Raw genomic sequence first — 14,773 nt, 5'->3', positions numbered from 1 at the left:
GGAAGGGGGGGATCTGATGTTCTTGGACGTCAGGGTCCCTGCCTATGTGACATGGCACCTTCAAACCATTCCAGCAAAATCTGAACTCCAATATGGCGCTTCTTCCCTTTTAAACTTTCCATTGTGTCGCAAAAGTAGTCTTGGGGTAATGGAGAACTCAGGAGAAATTGCGTAACAAATCGTAAAGTCCATTTTCTCCTGTTATTCCTTCTGAAAATTAAAAACTTGGTGCCAAAGCAACATTTTAGTGGAAAAAATGGTAATTTTCAATTTACTCAGCCCAATGTTATACCATTCTGTGAATTGCCTGAGGGTTAAAAATGCTTACCACACCACTAAATGAATTCCTCAAGAGGTGTAGTTTCTAAAGTGCGGTCACTTGTGGGGGTATTTTCTGTTTTGACATGTCAGGGGCTTTTCAAATGTGACATGATGTCCGCAATCTATTCCAGCCAAAATTGCCCTCCAGAATTCAACTGGCACTCCATCCTTTCCAAGCCTTGCCATGTACCCAATAGTAATTGCACAACATATTTTGGGGACCATTTTCTACTGTTACCCTTGTGAAAAGGAAAAGTCTGGGGCTAAAGCAACATTTTTGCTGCGAAAATATATATATTTTTTCATTTTCATGGCTCAACGTTATCCAATTCTGTGAAGCACCTATGGGTTCAAGGTGCTCACCTCACCTCTAGACACAGTCCTTGTAGTTTCCAATGGGCCTCGGCCCATATTCCATGTTCTACACTGGTCTTTGGCTGTGCCAAGGTGTACTGTATAGGACCCTCAAGTTGCTGCTTTCCTCCATGGAAAGTAATTTAGAAGTTCTAGCACCTATTGTCATTGTGTACATGTAAGGACATCTCTTACATGCAATCTGTTTTCTTTTGTTATTAAACCTTTATTTTTTTGAGTTGCCAAGTTTTAGAACCAATAAGTAGTTTCCAGAGAATTACAATCTCAAGTTACAAATAGTTTCAACTTACAATGGTTGACCCAGAACAAATTGATATTGTAACTAGCTGGACCATTGTACTTTGATATGGGTATTTAAGTTATTCTGGTCTGATTTCTGTATTTATATTGTTCTGGTCTGACTTCTGTATTGGGGGTTATTCGCGTCTGGGGTCTTTATCATAGGGATAGTTTAGTTTGGGATCTGTATTTAATGGTAGTCTGATCTGGTGTCTGTATATAGTGGTTGTATTGTCTCGTATCTCTATTGTAGGGATAGTATAACTCAATGTCTATAACTGGCAGTGTGATCTTTATTGAGGACAAGTCTCATCTGTGGTCTTTGTTTGCATAAAGTTTGGTCTGGGGCTTTTGGTTCAGGAGCAATGTGTGCTGGAATTTTTACAAGGATCTGTATTATTTTTTTATTGCATGGGCTATATTACTTTTGTGGTGGGAAGAAAGGGATCATATGAACTTTTTGTAACACAAATGCTGTAGGTTCAGGGATTGCTCTATATAAAAGGGCAAGTCATGAGGACATAAAAAATAACCCTTTCCATTGAAAATCTCCTTGATTTCCCTAAGTAAGCAAGTATGATTAAGGGCTTAAACGCCCATGTGCTGTCTGTATGCAGAACTGACCGCATACAGACAGCACACTGACCAATGCAAGTCAATATGGCAGTCACATGAAGGTTTTCACACACAGACTGATGGTCTGGGTGTAAAAAAAAATTGCAGGGTGCACTATTTTGATCCATGTTCCAGATCAGACTTGCCCATTATAAGTCAATTGGGGTGTAAAAAACGGATCACATGTGGGTTACTAAATGTATGCCATGCGTTTTTCATAGATACTTTACAATTATAAAGATAAAAAAGGTTGTTCACCTTTATTATTCATTAAATTCCTAATGTAAAAAAGGGATGCCATAAGAATGTCCAAAACGGACATATAGACGTAAAAAATGGACACTGATGGCATACCGACGACAATACAGATAAAAGATTATCATTTGTTTTTCTGGACATAAAAAGAATAATTCCTGTGGAAACAGCCGTAAAAACATGTTTGAAAAAATAAATAAGATCTTACCCATTTGTCACAAACTCTATGCTCTTGGAGTCATTGCGATTATTGGTAGGAGCTGCAAAACACCGTTGTACCTTTAATGAAAATGCGCCTGCTTCTAAATATGGGGCGACGGTTTGTAGATAAATGTCTGTTCCCACAGATAATATACTATCCGTTGTTATAGGCATTGTAAGTGATGTATCTGTGAAAGCCATCATGATAACATCTACAGAGCTTGTTACATTATTTTTACTGTACAAAAGAAAAAGTAAGGTAAAAATGTGTAAGTACTTATCTGCATAAAAATAAATTATGTTGCTAAACAGTTTACAGGAGAAATGCCATAACACTCCTAGATATGATTGCACAATTTTTCAATTGTTACTAATACTTATTGGTAATAATAATTATATTATACACTCCTCAACATAGAAACTGCAATGCCAAGATGGAAAAGTCGAGGAATTATGGAAATCATAGGATCAATAAATATGTTAATGATATGCAGATGATAAACAAATGGAAACACAATTTTCAAAACATCTCGATTTATATAGCATATATTTATTAAGTATATATTAAGTATGAATGCTGCACGCAGAAATACCTGCACTTACACGTCTTGGCATCATATCAATGAGGTTATTAATGTTTGCCTGAGGAACATTCTGCCAAGAGGAATGCACTTAGGCTCTGTGGGAGACCAATACAGAGACATTTCAAGCAATGGTAAAATGTAGCATGAGGAACATGCAGCCTGGTGTTGTCGAGATGAAAAATGGGACACTTTGGAGAAAAGTCCTTACTATTGGTTCCATGACCAAATCAATGTAAAACCAATCTGTTAGTGTAGCTGGAAGGAAGACTAGAGGGGTACAGCTACCATACTTTATGTCACTCCACACCATAATCCTGGAAGTGTGATTTTTTTTCCCCGCATGAAGGCCTCATCATGGAGTTGCCAATGTGGTCTTTAGACCAATCTCCGCATATCATTACATGCAAGACAAAAGTGAGACTTATCGCTAAATAGGATAGACCTTCACTCTGTCCTCTATTAGCATCTTGCTATGCATCACTGCTTTGAGAGCAGTGGGAGTGAGGTCAATGAAGATGCCTTCATGAGGGAACGTCAAGTTGGTCCTACTCCCATCATTATTGTCTTGGGTGGCACAATGTATGGGCAGCTGAAACCCTCTAGTCTTCATTCCAGGTACAAAAAAAGCTAGGCATTACATTGATTTGGTCATGGTTCCAGTGGTTTGTCATTTCTCCAAAGTGTCCCAGGAACCATTTTTTAACAGAATAACACCAGACTGCATGTTGCTCGTGTTACGGTAAATGCACTACTGTGACCTGCAGCTTCTCCAGTCTCGTCTTCCATTGAGCACATCTAAAATGTCATTGATTGGCAATTGCAAAGGAAGCCGTGAGCAGTGGGTCTTGATGATTTGTGTGCCCAAGTGATTTCAGCATGGCAGACTAATCCTTCATTGATAGCATGCCAAGATGTGTACTTGTGTGTATTTTTGAGTGTGGCATGCATACTCGATACAAAAAAAAAGGGATAATTGGAAATTTTGTTTCCATGTTTTCATCATTTGCATATTATTAACATATCTCTAGGTCCTATGATTTCCATCATTCCATGACTTATCCTTCTTGGTGTTATTTCAATGTTGATGAGATTATATTATTAACAGTAATAATAAAGCAACTGAGATTTGTAGTAGAAACCTTAAACTTCCTAAAACGGTGTCACACATTATCATGGTCTCTTACAAGCGCTACTATTTGCTTCATATTTAAAAGCATGAGGTCTTATAGAATGATAAAGGGTTGTCCAGAGAAGGTTAGACATATCATAAAAGTTATCTTGACCATTATCAAAAATAGCATTGACAACCAGAAGGCCTTGGTTCTTAGAGAAGTGTTAGTTGCTCAAACAATATAGTCAATAAGAGAAACCTAGACCTGGTGCCACCCGTATAGTTGTATATGGGCTCATTCACAAGGATACAATGTTTCAATTGATATGCTCACATGTCATTTTTTGAACTGGAACATTTCATATTTTGATCTGCTTTGTGGACAAAAGTGGCCTCTCTGTTAATTTGTATGTGAAAAAAATGGATATCACTTGGATGCCTTCTAAGTGTCATATGAGCGCTGTAGGTTTTACTGTTAGTAATTGATAGGTGAAGCTTTGGAAACATCCACAGTTTAAATTGGCCAGCAATGCAGATTGGAAATATGCACCATGACATGCAATGCAAAGGATGAAATGTGCAGTCACTGGATTGCATTTCTACAAATAAATCTGAATTAAGAGTTTAACAATGAAAATGTCCCATAGGTATATACCATTAGGATGCATTTTTAGAAAAATAAAAAATTGTGGTGCTTTTTCTGTATGTCTTTTTTTAGTGATATAAAGGTTTCTTTTTTTCTAACTAAAAGTCAATAGGAAATTATAAAACACACCATACACCTTGAATTTGCATAGGTTATTGTGACTAGATATTAAAAAAAATGATTTTTTTTTACAATATTTTTTTTATTTTTACCGAATACCAAGCCACTCTCAAGCTAGTTTGGAGCACCATATTACATATTGGTAAAAATGGTCACAATTAATCAGAAATTACCTTAATTACCATTATATGGATAGGAAAACTTACCAGCAGGTTGTGTTAGTGCAGATATCCGCCATGTGTGTGAACTGATCTGTTGTGGCAGTAGCAGTAGTAGTAAGAGTAGCAGTAGTAATAAGAGTAGCAGTAGTAGTAAGAGTAGCAGTAGTCGTGCTGGTAAAAAGAAAGTGTAATAGGTGTAATAATAGTAATATTAGCAAATAGTTCCACATAGAAATGTAGTATAGTTATTCTGATTCACTATGTCGCTTACCCCATGTGTAGGGCGGGCATTGCAGCAGCTTAGATATCTATGGTTTATGTCCCACAGTGGGACTTAGGCCACGGCCCCACTATCAGTATTTGGTCAGTATTCGGTCAGTATTTTTTCTCAGGAGTGGGAGACAAAACCAGGTGAGGAACAATCAGAGAAAAGGTATAATAGAAACTAGTCACCAATTCTGCATTTATCACCCACTCTTGGTTTTGGCTCCCACTCCTGAGACAGAATACTGACCGAATACTGACCAAATACTGATAGTGGGGTCGTGGCCTAAGTAAAAAACTAAAAAAAAGTTACATAAAATGTGTAAAAAAGTAAAAAACACAAAAAAAGTGCACACAAATCACAAAACCCCATTTCACCACTGAAAATGCAACATTTGTGTTAAGACAGCAATAAACAAAAAAACATGCACATAATTGGTATCGCCGCATCCGGAATAACCCAAACTATAAAACTGTCATGTTATTTATTCTGTAAGGTGAATAGTAGACCATAAAAAAATAATAAAAAACAGCCCCAAAATGTTGCTTTTTCATCATACTGACACATAACAAATTGAATAAAAGGCGATAAAAAAGTCATATGTAAAAAAACTGTATTAATGAAGACACCAAACAGTCCCGCTAAAATCAAGTCCTAATATGGATAATTTGCCAAAAACAGTAAAAAAGTTACCGCTCTCAGAATATGGCAAATTCATTTTTGTAAAATATTGTTTTTAGTTTGTAAAAGTAGCAAAACATAAAAAAATTATATAAATCTGGTATCACTATAATTGTACTGACCCAAAGAATAAATCTGTCTTCACTTTTACCGCATGGTGAACCACGCAAAAAAAAAATAAAATGATAAAACAATAAGTGAATTGCTTGTTTTTGTTAATCTTGTGTCTGAAAATTCTGAATAAAAAGCGATCAAAAAATGTTACATACCCCAAAATGGTACCGAAAAGATCTCCAACTCGTCGTTCAAAAAATAAGCCCTCATACAACTCTGTTTGTCAAAATTAAAAAAGTTACAGCTTTCATAATATGGCGATGAAAAACATTTTTTTTTAATAAAAAAGCATTTCACTTGTTTTCGTGTGTGAAAAGTTAATTTTTTTGATCGCACTTTTGGGGCCGGTGGAAAACAGCAGAAATTCTTGTTCGCACACAGTTTATCAATTGGTATAAATTACACTAACTTTATTCTACAGATTCTGATTATAATGATGGTAAATGTATATCATTTTTATGCTTTTTTTTATGTCAGGTTAATAAAAAGTAAACACTTTTTGTAGAACATAATCTGTTTTTGTGTCACTAAACTCAAAGACCCATGAGTATTTTTTTCAGTGACAAAGTTGCAAAATGTTTTAATCTTCGCAGGACGTCTTGTAGTTTTTATATTTAGCAATCTGGGGTGCATTAGATTTTTTATTCTATTTTTTTGGGAGACCGGAAACAAAAAACAGCAGTTCACATTGTTTGTGTATTTTCTTTCCATGTACATTTTAATGTACAAGTCAGTACTGTGTGAACTTTAATTATTATTTAGTCCCAGCTGCCTTGAGCCTTTGGTATCTCTCATAGAATACACTGCAATACAATTCTATTGCAGTGTATTGTTTGTTAGTATAAAACTGAAAAGCAGTCTAGGTATCTCTGGTTGTGGTTGATAGGGTGGGGTGTCAGCTGTATAATCAGGCATTGACTGGCCCACAGGGTGGATCCCACAGGTGACCCCTGTACAGTAGTTGGCTCCTTCCCGCTTACCCAATGCTTGGCACACTGCACTTGATGCACTTTATACACATTTAGAGGCAGCATACAGCATCTCATCATTTATTTAACAAACTATTCATTTCATTATTATATACATGTACAGCCTAGCTAAGATGACACAATACCACAAAATATCCTTTCTTCTGGAAAACTCCATTTTTAACAGCATCACAGGGGCCCCTTCCCCACCAATCATCTTGAAGGAAGCAAGCTATTGTTGCTTAGTGAGTGCTGCAGCCTCTTATCCTCTGCCTACCAGCATGCCATTGAAATATGCTGTGCACAGTTATTAGGCAATTGAGTATTTTGACCATTATCATCATTTTTATGCATATTTTCCAACGCCAATCGTAGAAACCTGAATGCTTATTGGATGAAATAGATCAGGTGACGTGTATTTGTGTAATGAGGGCGGTGCAGCCCAAGGATACAACTCCCTTTATCAAGGTGTGCAGAATTATTAGGCAGCTTATCTTCCTCAGGCAAAATGGGGTAGAAAAGAGATTTAAATGACTCAGAAAAGTCAAAAATTGTTACAAGTCTTACATAAGGATGCAGCACTCCTGACTTTTTTTGTCGTGTGATCACAGAACCATCCAAAAATTTTGTTGCAAATATTTAACAGGGTTGCAACAGGGTTTTTTTTGAGAAAAAAAAAACGCACATTAATTGCCAAAGATTTGAAAAGAATCAAACGTTAAGCGACCAAAAATTCATTATCCTCCAGTGCGACCCTGTTGACTATTTGCAACAAAACTTTTGATGATTCTGTGATCACACAACAATATCTGAGAGATTTCAGGAGTGCTACATCCCGCTGTAAGACTTGTAACAATTTTTACCTTTTCAGAGTCATTTAAATTCAATTTTTGACCCATTTTGCCATAGGAAAACAAGCTGTGTAATAATTCTGCACATCTTAATAAGGAGGATTGTATCCTTAGGTTACACCCTCCCTCATTATATAAATACACATCACCTGATATACTTCATGCAATAAGCATTCAGGTTTCTACAGATTGGAGTTGGAAATCTTCATAAAAATGATAATATGGTGAAAATACTCACTTATCTAACAATACTGCACACAATGTAGTGATGACTTTGCTGGATATTTCAATGTTATTCTATTGCAGAAAACACTTGGTCAATAGATTGTGTTACCAATCATTTTAAGAAAATGTTTCTTCAGAAATTATCTTATTTGTCTTACCTGTTAACTATACTCTGAGACGTGTTTGTTGTGTTGGATGAGCACGACGAGAAATGGATTGATGAAGGCAGACTTGTATTTTGAGTTAAATTATAAGAACAAGTGAAATTGAAGAAGATGGGATTCACCGTGATGAGCGATTCATTCTTAATTCCAATGTGAAGCGTATTAGTGTAGTGAAAACTTGAGGAATCCAGCTGTGGAATACATAAAAAGAATACTAAGTAAATACAAATAAATATATCTATATATAAAAATTATCGCTAAGGCTAAGTGTTTTTTGTTAAAATAAAGAATTTATAAAAATATGTGGTAAACAGGTTTGGAGCAGTTTGGGGGCACTATAAGTGGCACTGAATTTTCTGGGGTCACTGTGTGTGACACATCTATATTTAGGGCATGAAATATACAGCACTGTCATACTAAGGGGCATACTATGTAGTGCTTATATTTATACAGCACAGTACACTATAGGAGATTTATATTAGTATAAACATAGGAGGTGGAAATGTGCAGCAAATGTGAAGAAACCAAAGACGAGGTCCATAATATCTACACAGACTGGTCAAGGCAGAGAAAAGGCATCATATTACTCTCAACCAAATGGAGAAAAATTAGTAGAACATAATCAAGCAGTTGTCACCTCTTAATCCCTAAATGTTCATCGTGAACTGCCGGCATGCAAGGAGGAGCGCACCGCTGGCCACCAGAAGGTAAGTATAGATTTTTTATTTTATTCTTTTTTTTTACAGTTTTCTATGGTACCCAGGTCCGGAGGAGAGTCTCCTCTCCTCTAGACGTGGGTTCCATCCGCACATTAGAACGCTTGGATTACGCATCTACATATACAGTGATGCGTAATCCATGCGATCTAATGCAAGTCAATGGCGGAGAAAACGCCGCACTTCCGCAAAATAATTGGTAGTGCTGCGGTTTTTTCCCGCAATGATAATCCGCAGCGGAAATTTCCGCAGCATGTGCACAGCACATGCAAATTTTCATTGGGGTACATGGCAGGCCTTCTACCATGAGTTTTTTAAGCATTTCTGCAGCGTTTTTGCCGCTGCGGAAACGCTTAAAAAATGCATCGTGGGCACACAGCTAAAGTGTATATTCTCCCTCAGTCTGCACCATATCTGTAATGTATACACTTGGTCTACAGTATGACAGGAAACAACACAAATGTGGCCATAGTGAAAGCTGGAGTTCTACATGGTAGAAAATGATATGTCAGGAGTCAGTTGGATTTTGCACTGTGCTCGGTTCTAGTACTGTACAGTCGTGGCCAAAACTCTAGAGACTGACACACAGTTTGCTGCTTCATTGTGTTTAGATCTTTTAGACAGATTTTTCCATGATTATTGAAGTACAATTATAAGTATTTCATAAGTTTTTACACTTTTATTGGCAAATACATCAAATTTATTCAAAGACTCAATATTTAGTATTAACCCTTTTTTTTCAATGAACAAAACATTGAAATTTTAGGCCCATAGCCAGGAAACTGTCCAGATCTCCATCCTATTCAAAAAATAAATTTACAAACATAGAAATTATGATTTTTTCCAAGCACTCATTAGACAAGGCTTGTCATCAATCAGGATTTGACCCAGAAGCTGATATCCAATATGTCAGGGTGAGCTACAGAAGTCTTGAAAAATAAGGGTCAACATTGTGAATATTGTGTGTTTGAATAAACTTGATAAAATTGTCAGTGCAAGTATAAAAAGTTATAAAATGTTTATAATGTCTATACTTGTACTTCAGTACATCATAGACACATCTGACTAACATAGAAGCATCTAAAAACACTAAAGCTGCAAATGTGAAAACCCAAATGTGTGTCAGTCTCTAAACGTTTCCCCACGATGTGGTGACATGGGTTTTGGTACTGTACACTGAGATTGTTACTGGCCACATTTCTGACTTCAAACATAAAGATATAAAATTCTAATTTTTTTGGAAGAATCAACAACAAGTGAGACACAATCGTGAAATGGAACAAAATTTATTGGATATTTTAAACTTTTTTAACAAATTAAAAACTGAAAAGTGGGGCGTGCAATATTATTCGGCCTCTTTACTTTCAGTGCAGCAAACTCACTCCAGAAGTTTAGTGAGGATCTCAGATTGATCCAGTGATGTTTGAAGCCAGAAATGTGGCAAAAGGTAGAAAAGTTCAAGGGGGCCAAATACTTTCACAATGCACTGTATATACACACACACACACATACATATATACATATATATTTATATTACACATATAAAATATTTGTTACTGGCTTGGTTGAGTATTGTATTTTTTTTCTGCACCATGTGTTGTATTTAAGGGGTATAAAAGAATGTTGGAAGATTTCCCATGTCATGCTGTGTTTAACTCCTAATATGTTCCACAATTACATTACAGTCATGGCCAAAAGTATTGAGAATGACACCAAAATGATATTTTCACATGATCTGCTGGCCTCTGGTTTTTATTAGTGTTTGTCTGATGTTTATATCACATACAGAAATATAATTGCAATCATATTATGAGTACCAATAGGTTATATTGACAGTTAGAATGAGTTAATGCAGCAAGTCAATATTTGCAGTGTTGCCCCTTCTTCTTCAAGACCTCTGTAATTCTCCCTGGCATGCTCTCAATCAACTTTTGGACCAAATCCTGACTGATAGCAGTCCATTCTTGCATAATCAATGCTTGCATTTTGCCAGAATTTGTTGGTTTTTGTTTGTCCACCCGTCTCTTGATGATTGACCACAAGTTCTCAATTGGATTAAGATCTCAGGAGTTTCCAGGCCATGGACCCAAAATCTCTATGTTTTGTTCCATGAGCCATTTAGTTATCACCTTTGCTTTATGGCAAGGTGCTCCATCATGCTGGAAAAGGCATTGTTGGGCGCCAAACTGCTCTTGGACGGTTGGGAGAAGTTGCTCTTGGAGGACATTCTGGTACCATTCTTTATTCATGGCTGTGTTTTTAGGCAAGACTGTGAGTAAGCCGATTCCCTGGGCTGAGAAGCAACCCCACACATGAATGGTTTCAGGATGCTTTACAGTTGGCATGAGACAAGACTGGTGGTAGCGCTCACCTCTTCTTCTCCGAATAAGCTGTTTTCCAGATGTCCCAAACAATCGAAAAGGGGATTCATCAGAGAAAATGACTTTGCCCCAGTCCTCAGCAGTCCACTCCCTGTACCTTTTGCAGAATATCAGTCGGTCCCTGATGTTTTTTCTGGAGAGAAGTGGCTTCTTTGCTGCCCTCCTTGAAACCAGCGCTTGCTCAAAGAGTCTCCGCCTCACAGTGCGTGCAGAAGCACTCACACCAGCCTGCTGCCATTCCTGAGCAAGCTCGGCACTGCTGGTAGTCCGATCCCGCAGCTCAAACAGTTTTAAGATACGGTCCTGGCACTTGCTGGTCTTTCTTGGGTGCCCTGGAGCCTTTTTGACAACAATGGAAGCTCTCTCCTTGAAGTTCTTGATGATGCGATAGATTGTTGACTGAGGTGCAATCTTTGTAGCTGCGATACTCTTCCCTGTTAGGCCATTTTTGTGCAGTGCAATGATGGCTGCACGTGTTTCTTTAGAGATAACCATGGTTAACTAAAGAGAAACAATGATACCAAGAACCAGCCTCCTTTTAAAGTGTCCAGTGATGTCATTGTTACTTAATCATGACTGATTGATCGCCAGCCCTGTCCTCATCAACACCCACACCTGTGTTAATGGATCAATCACTAAAACGATGTTAGCTGCTCCTTTTAAGGCAGGACTGCAATGATGTTGAAATGTGTTTTGGGGGTTAAAGTTCATTTTCTGGGCAAATATTGACTTTGCAAATACAGTAATTGCTGTTAAGCTGATCACTCTTTGACATTCAGGAGTATATGCAAATTGCCATTACAAAAAATGAAGCAGTAAACTTTGGAAAAATTACTATTTGTCTCATTCTCAATACTTTTGGCCATGACTGTATTCTGAGAGGTCTGTGTGTGCCCCCTAATGTGCATGTGTAGGTAAGCTATGTAAGAGTTTAAAGTAATGAGTAAGGTTAGGTAATTATGTTTATGGATTAATATTCATAGTGTGGGAAGTCAGATTTTTTAAATTTTATTTTAGGTTATTCCACCCCCCCCCCAAAAAAAAACCAAAACATGCTTTTGATCAGGGTATATGCTCTTTTTTGGGAGGGGCGGTTGTCTGTGAAATGGCATTGGTGCACATATGCTCTTACGAATTGCATGTATAGCAACTTATGCGCCATCTCATTTTTTTGTTTTGCTGTAGTTTCTTTTACTTTGTGCTAACAGGGCAGTGGCCACCCCTTTCTGAGCTGGGCGTTTCATCTATATAGCTTCCCTTGGACAGTTGGCTGAACAGTCGCTCCCTGTCCTGCTCTGCCCTGATTTACATTGAGGTTGGCTGACCCAGGGTAAGGTTTTAATACTAGAGACAGGACAGTACCATCCCGACTGGATGACTTTTGTGCTTTTTGATCAGGGTAGTGTTAACCAAGTACCCTATGTAAGTTACATGTATTATTACTATTTACCTTTTTACTTAGGTCAAGGTATATGCTCATTTTGTTTTTATTTCTTGGGTTTGTTTGTGTTTCCACCTTTGTGATGCTTTGCCAGGCCTTTACTGCAGCTGACTTCAGCTGTTGCTTGTTTATGGGTCTTTCTGCCTTAAGTTTTGTCTTAAGCATGTGAAATGCATTCTTGATGTAGTTGAGTTCTGGTAAATGACTAGCCATTGCAGAATATTCCACTTCTTTGACTTAAAAAACTCCTGGGTTGCTATCACAGTATGTTTTGGGTCGTTGTCCATCTGTACTATGAAGTGCTTTCCTATCAACCTTGCTGCATTTAGTTGAATCAGAGCAGAAAGTATAGCCTTGTACACTTCAGAATTCATCCGCCTGCTTCTGTCTTCAGTCACATCATCAATAAACACTAGTGAATGAGTGCCATTGGAAACCATGCATGCCAATGCCATCAAGGCTTCCACCATGTTTTACAGATGTGGTATGCTTTGGATCATGAGCCGTTCGAAGCCTTCACCATACTTTCTTTTTCCCATCATTCTGGTACAGGCTGATCTTAGTTTCATCTGTCCAAAGAATGCTTTTCCAGATCTGGGCTGTCTTCTTCAGAAGTCTTTTGGCAAAGACTAATCTGGCCTTTTTTATTTTTAAGGTTGATTAATGGTTTGCACCTTGTTATGAACCCTTTGCATTTGCTCTCATAAAGTGTATTCTTTATGTTAGACTTAGATACTGAAACACCTATTTCCTAGAGAGTGTTCTTCACTTGGGTGGATGTTGTGAAGGGGTTTTTCTTCACCATGAAAAGAATTTTGCGATCATCTACCACTATTGTCTTCCGTGAATGTCCAGGCCTTTTTGAGCTTCCAATCTCACCAGTGCGCTCTTTTTTTCTGCAGAATGTACCAAACTGTTGATTTGGCCACTCCTAGCGTGTCTGCTGTCTCTTTGATGGATTTCTTTTTTTTAACCTAAAGATGGTCTGTTTCACTTCCATTGAGAGCTCATTTGACTGCATTTGTGGGTTGACTGCAAAGCTATCAAATGCAAATGCCACACCTGAAATCAACTACAGACCTTTTACCTGCTTAATTCATGGATTAACAAGGGGAAAGTCAATGCAGCCTATTAAAGAGCTTTAGAGATAATTGTCCAATTACTTTAGTTTGCTTGAAAAAAAAGCTCTACATATTCAAGAGCTGTAATTAATAAATCTCTACTCCAATTACGATGTTAATACCCTCAAATTAAAGCTGAGAGTCTGCACTTTAAGCCCATGTTGATTATATAACTGTATCCTGAATGTGTTTTGATAAACAGCTAAAATCCAAAACCTTGTGTCACTGTCCAAATTTTTTTGGAACTAACTGTATTTCCCTTATGTACATGTATGTGTGAATATAAACATGAGGCCGGCGAGCTTCCATTATAAAATCACAAATAAAATGCAGATTGCCATCGTACACAAGGTAATTCTTCATTTACCTTTGAAAATCATTTGTTACAGACAAGAAGTATAAAGCAGGGTAGTAGGTATTCTAAAATATAACTTTTAATAATGAAGGTTAAAATAACCACGAGGGCTCACAAAGGACACTAACAAAAATCAAAAATAAACGACACACAAAAATATTGTCACTTAACACAAGGAAATATCGTTGTATCCTATTGGTGTAATGGTGACACAATGTAAACAAGTGTATGAGAAAGGAACAATCTCACCGTTAGTTGGAGTCGAACCTTACTCATGCAAGATGAGATCCCCACTTTGCTGGCTAACATCCAGGAAGAAGTGTACAAACCACAGAGGAGGTAATAGCAATGGGGGGGGGGGGGACAAATATTACCCACATAATATCTTCAAAAATATCTTGTGAAATATGGAAAGAAAGGGGGATCTAAGCACATGCTCAAAAAATACTCCCTACGCGTTTCGTTGCTTTAACTCATAAGGGGAGAGTGGGTGTTACGCTGGCATGTCCTTTAATAAAATAAAATAAAACTTAAAGGACACGTCGGGGTCAACCGGACTGCAGAGGAGCTGCAGCAGCTGAGTACCGGAGGAATGTTTAGCTAAGCACAGAAATAGAAATAAACTAGTGTGTTAAGTGCACACACTAGTAGTAACTAAACAAGGTACAATGCTGGGAGTTAACAACACTCCAGAAACGAAACTAATAAACTTCGGCACTGCAAGACACCGCTGTGCAGAGCAGGAAGGATTTGGCAGCATGAAACGCCCGAGCACTAGATGGTGGCGTATAGAGCTGCAGATAGCTGCAGGCCAGGAAAGGCC

At 37.6% G+C, this 14,773-nt stretch overlaps 1 protein-coding gene across 1 annotated transcript in view; it reads right to left on the bottom strand.

The window, feature by feature from the left end:
• Positions 1 to 14,773, bottom strand: part of LOC141246710 (uncharacterized) — a 76,704-nt gene that overhangs the window by 33,427 nt on the left and 28,504 nt on the right. Inside the window, exon 4 of the mRNA XM_073669139.1 lies at positions 7,931 to 8,127. Within this exon, the coding sequence (XP_073525240.1) occupies positions 7,931 to 8,127 (197 nt within the window). The remainder of the gene's footprint in view (positions 1 to 7,930; positions 8,128 to 14,773) is intronic.

The sequence above is a fragment of the Phyllobates terribilis genome, unplaced genomic scaffold (assembly GCF_046119375.1).
Source record: "Phyllobates terribilis strain yellow unplaced genomic scaffold, ASM4611937v1 Scaffold_2__4_contigs__length_985480577, whole genome shotgun sequence".
NCBI lineage: Eukaryota > Metazoa > Chordata > Amphibia > Anura > Dendrobatidae > Phyllobates > Phyllobates terribilis.
This window is presented reverse-complemented; position numbering and strand designations above follow the sequence as displayed.